The sequence below is a fragment of the Hermetia illucens genome, chromosome 5 (genome assembly GCF_905115235.1).
Source record: "Hermetia illucens chromosome 5, iHerIll2.2.curated.20191125, whole genome shotgun sequence".
NCBI lineage: Eukaryota > Metazoa > Arthropoda > Insecta > Diptera > Stratiomyidae > Hermetia > Hermetia illucens.
Genome location: NC_051853.1, coordinates 49,740,524 through 49,745,397, shown reverse-complemented (window position 1 = coordinate 49,745,397; position 4,874 = coordinate 49,740,524). Strand labels below are relative to the sequence as shown.

General features: G+C 41.4%; 1 protein-coding gene across 2 annotated transcripts; it reads left to right on the top strand.

Annotated features, from left to right (window-relative positions):
* The first annotated feature begins 1,447 nt into the window (after positions 1 to 1,447).
* LOC119657237 (PHD finger protein 10) lies at positions 1,448 to 3,776 on the top strand. 2 transcript variants are annotated; one of them, XM_038064051.1, is made up of 5 exons: positions 1,448 to 1,582; positions 2,455 to 2,546; positions 2,610 to 2,859; positions 2,914 to 3,023; positions 3,093 to 3,776. In XM_038064051.1, exons 2-5 carry the CDS (start codon positions 2,466 to 2,468, stop codon positions 3,615 to 3,617), a joined length of 966 nt encoding a protein of 321 aa, XP_037919979.1. In that variant the 5' UTR covers positions 1,448 to 1,582; positions 2,455 to 2,465; the 3' UTR covers positions 3,618 to 3,776. The 2 variants fall into 2 exon arrangements, with proteins under 2 accessions (XP_037919979.1, XP_037919980.1); XM_038064052.1 differs by lacking the exon at positions 1,448 to 1,582 and adding an exon at positions 1,647 to 1,750.
* The last annotated feature ends 1,098 nt before the right edge of the window (positions 3,777 to 4,874 follow it).

Genomic DNA, 4,874 nt, shown 5'->3' with positions numbered 1-4,874 from the left:
CTCTGGTTACGCATATTCAGAAGACAACTTCCAAATCCACTGCCGAAGGCAAAGTGGTTAATCTGATTGTTCAAACCCAACCGACTTTTTGCTTATAGGAGCTCTGGGCTCGAACAATCTCCAATCAATGACGAAATGCTGTGGATGCAGAAATCTACAAAACTCCCACCGTTATCGTTACGGTGACCATCACAATGTCACCTTTTGGAAGCCTAAATTGCGTATAATTACTCATAGTAGGGTTCCTTTACCACTATATCGAAAATTTCCGTTAGCACATAGCACTGTGCAAGTTGATGCTCCTTAACCTGAACCAGAATCTTGCAGTCAGAATCCTTTTAGAAATCGACTTCAAGGTCAATAGAATGCGCCTTTCGGTAGCCGTCAAAAACACTAGGCCTGCTACTTCTGGGCTTTCCAGAGTACAAAAACACATTGCAGAAAGAAGGAAAGGATTACTCTCTGCAGTCCCACCATCTTACTTCTTTAAGCCCAGAATATTCAGGTTATATCGTTGAAATTTTTGCTCATTTTGAAAAAAGGCAGCATTCTGGGGACCTTCGATAGCGTTGTAGAGGAGCGTGCGTTCATTTCAGAAACCAGTCATAGTCTATTTTCGATAGCCAAAGTCATAGCCGTGAAGTCCGAGGCGTTGTTGACATTTCGGTAGCATTAAGTTTCGGAATTTGCTGATTGCTAGCCTACACATTTCTATTCCTTTAATCGCCTTTTTCGACAAGCAGGGAAGATTTTGAGTGTATTCTTAGGCCTCAACTCATACCTCACATCAGACAAAACTAAAAACTCCTACACGAGGTGTACTAGATGTAGGTACCATCTATTTTATGATGGCAGGCGTAGGTCAGGATGTCAGACCGCTGCCAGTGTTCAATTGGTTGACTTCAGTGCAGAACCGGCATGTGTGGAGTTCTTGATTAAGGCAGGCCTTGAGAGGATGCTGGTTGTTACGCAGTTGATTATGATGATCTGGTGCCTCTTATTTGTATATCTCCTTTTCATTCCATTGTGGAGTATAGGCAACCCACACAGTCTCTTCTTCCTCATTATTATGAGTCAATGAGGATAAAGGAGTACTTCAGTTTCATTATCATCATACTTAACACTACCAAGTGATAAGACTACGGTGGCTACACAAGAACAAAGACGAGGTTCGCCCAACCAGTTCAGCCATCGTACCAACGCTACCGCCGTGCCGTTTGTAATATTTACACAGTCCCATTTATTATTGTTTATATATTTGATTCGACATGGTTCTTAGTCTAGACACAAATATCACATTAAACACGCATCAAACCGTAAACATTCTCATTCCCTTCCACCACAGTGCATGTCATCGCTATATCTCCAGCGAAACATTAAACCATTCTATTAGAACGAACGTAGCCATTTTGGGATATTTTTGAAATTGCCTTTCGATGTGGGAAATTGTTGCTGCTATCATCTGCGGAATATTTACAGTTTCCTTTGGATGTCGTTTGCGTTTACGCTTAATTTTAAGGAGTATATCAATTGCAGTGCGGCTTCACGCGATTTAATCGTTGACGTGAAATTGAATTGAAAGGTAGGTCGGCTACGTTCAATTATTTCATTATATTCTCGAAAAACCTGTAGCGTAGCGCTTTTCTGTTGCTTGACGGATCAACTGCAATAGTTGTCGGGAGAGTTGTATTAATTTTCAATTATTTAAGTTGTTTATGAATGATTTTAAGCCTCGCGATTGATGAGTAAAGTAGGTAGTGTCTAAATGTTTGGATTAGAATTTATTCTAGTTTGTAGATGCGCATAAAAACGCAATTGTTTTCCTGATCTATACTAGGAAAGTTTTGAGAGGGAGAAGTGAAAGTACGTGTAGTTAGCAGATATTATGCTGTTTGTAGTCCCTGGAGCTTGCTCAACGTATTTATGGACTCAATTCAGAGTTAGTTCGTAAATAATATGCAAATAGAAGATGTTTTTGTCAGATTTCGTTGCTAGTAACTGTTAGAATATTATGAACGTCATACTCACGGTGGAGTAGATCTACTTTCAAGGAACAGTGGTGTCTTTACGTCATTGAGTCCTGCATTGTCGTGCAGGAGGGCCTGATTTATGGTATATTATCGTGTTTGATTTGTTGGCCGCATATTATTCCTTTATACGTCCTTAACAACTCCTATTTTCGTCAAAATATTAAATACTTTATCTAAGAATTGTTGGCGCCACTGAGAGGAGGCCATTACAAACTGTTTGGAGTTCATTTTAGCCGAGCATGCCGGTCAGCCATCAAAATATATTAGAAGCGCTAATCCTCATTCTCTCATAAAAGCTTATATCTAATATAGCAGCTATTGCTCAATTAACACGAGATAAATACGTCTTGGTAAAAATGGCATTTCGTCTTGTACAAAATGCATGATAAATGCAATACCAATCAAATGTACTTTTTTATTTCAGGTCCTATTGCTATGCCCCGCTTGAAGAACATTAATCGTGAAGCCCGACTCAACGCTGATGGTGTTGGAACCCGCGTCGGTAGCAGGTTAAAGGTAAGATCTGCAAGAAAACGTGATTTTGACACTAAGTAACGAATATTTGTTGACAATTTCCAGAAAGCAAAAATCGTCTTCGATCCTTCAAATAATAATTTGCCGAAAAGATCTACACGTGCATTGAGTATGTGCAGCGAACCTCCACGGCAAAGAGTGAATAATTTTACCGAAATGTCAAAAAAGCCAGAGAAAAGGAGTACATCGCCCCCGAATTTAGATGCCAATGTGATCTTCTGCTGTATGATTTGCGGCAAAGTGGAGCCGAAAAAAGGCAAGAAGCTCATAGCGTGCAAAGATTGCAATTACAAAGGTAATTTTTCAAGTACACTTTGAAGAGCGTTGTTAATAATTTCAACTTCTTCAGTTCACAGTTCATGCCTGAAAATATCTTATTTAAATCATGCGTTACTGGAAGAGCATTGGAGATGTGACAACTGTCGAATGTGTGTAGTTTGCTATGAAACCGCCGAAGCTGTAAGTTAACTTATATAACCTTACGATTAACGCATCTGATCGTATTTATATTTGTTTCCTAACTCCCAGGGTCCTTTGGTAAGTTGTTGCGTTTGTGTCGATGCCTACCACCTTAGCTGCCATTCTCCAAAACTACAGAAAGGCATTAACAAGTTAAAATGGGAATGTTCGAAATGCCAGAATATAGAGAAAAACACAACAAGTCGGAAACTTACAGCTGATTCACGGAAGCGCTTATCGCCAATCCCATCGGAAATATACATTGGAAAGAAAATTGCAAAATCCGACAGTCGTGAGAAGATTGACAGCAATAGTTCGGGGAAGAACAACGGTAACCCTGTGACACGAAACGATGCCATCCCCGACATATCGGATTGGTCAAGTGAGCGGGTATCGAAATATTTTGAAAAAGAGTTCCCCAATGAAGCGAAAAAGTTTAAAGAACACGACATCGATGGAGCATCTTTACTGCTGGTCAAACGATCCGATGTTGTGAGCGGGATGTCACTGAAATTAGGACCAGCGATTCGAATATACACGCGGATTGTGCAACTACAATCAAAATCAAATGATCCACGATTAACATGGATGTAAGAATCTAAGGTTAACAACTGCCTTTCCTAACGACTGAATACTACATGCTGCTGCTATGAATCCTGTCATGGGCTCTTTATTTTCCCCTTTTGTGACATAAAAATGGATCGAATTCTGTCTACAATTGAAAGTTGACAAATAAATGAGTTTTAAATAAACTATTGTTGTTCCTTATTGGGCTTGGTCTCACACTTTATGTAAATTAATTATATGAAATTCCATGCACTAATGATCATTGATACACAGCTACTGTACTGTACTTAGGTTTTCCACTAGGTGGGACTCCGGATATTATAATTTTACCTCACCGAAGTTCAATCAGTTGATTGGCGCCCTTGATAATCGTCATGCTTATTTCTGCGTTAAAAGTAAGGTTAACGCCCCAATTACCAGCTTTTAAATATTGGTGGGTAGGTAGGTAGGTATCAGTGGCCGCTCCGAGGAGCCCAATTAGTGTTTTGGTGCACCGTTTTGACGCCACAAACTCCTAAGACCGTGACTGTTGTTATGGGAGCAGGGAGGCAGAGTCCAGCCGGCTCGGATCTTCAGAGCCAGCCCGTAGCATTCACGAAGGAAAGCAGCTCTCCGACCCTACAGCCAGAAATCTCTCTGAGGTCCCCAAAGAATGGTTTACACAGTGTCCGCAGCCTGACTCTAGCCAGAGCTGGGCAATCGTAGAGAAAGTGCATGAGGGTTTCCCTTCCTTCTCCGCAGCTTCGGCAATGCGAGTTGTAGGGTATGCCGAGCCTAGCGGCATGGTCCCCTATGGGTCAATGCCCCGTGCAGACCCCCGTAATCTTGAATGTATTTGCACGCGTCTGGCACAGGAGCTCTCGTGCTCGGGCTATGTTATAAGCGGGCCAAATTCTCCTTGACTTGGCACAGCTTGTAAGCCTTCACCATCTCAGGCCCGCGGCTGCTAGGTAGTGCGAGAGACTCCGCTCCCGACAGCCGCCAGCGGAGCACCGACTGTATTTACTGCTAGTCTGAGGTTATCATAATTATCTGTCCCCGCACTTGTATTGTGCCGCCTCATTTTTTCTTCCCGAGCGCCTCCTAACATTCCCTTCATCCATTCAAATTTCCGCTGTAGTTTTGAATACGTTCTTCTGCCCTGTTCAGGTGTCTTCTACGAGATATTTTGCGGTATAGGAGTCAACCGTTACCTCAAAAAAAAAAAATCAAAAATGAAAAGAAATCAGGTCAATATTGTAATTGCTAGAATAATAAAATACCGAAGCTCATTAATAATTTATT

Coding starts and splice junctions, on each gene's coding strand:
- LOC119657237 (XM_038064051.1), top strand. CDS start 2,466: ATGCCCCGCTTGAAGAACATTAATCGTGAAGCCCGACTCAACGCTGAT. Junction 2,547..2,609: donor GCGTCGGTAGCAGGTTAAAG/GTAAGATCTGCA, acceptor GACAATTTCCAG/AAAGCAAAAATCGTCTTCGA. Junction 2,860..2,913: donor CAAAGATTGCAATTACAAAG/GTAATTTTTCAA, acceptor CAACTTCTTCAG/TTCACAGTTCATGCCTGAAA.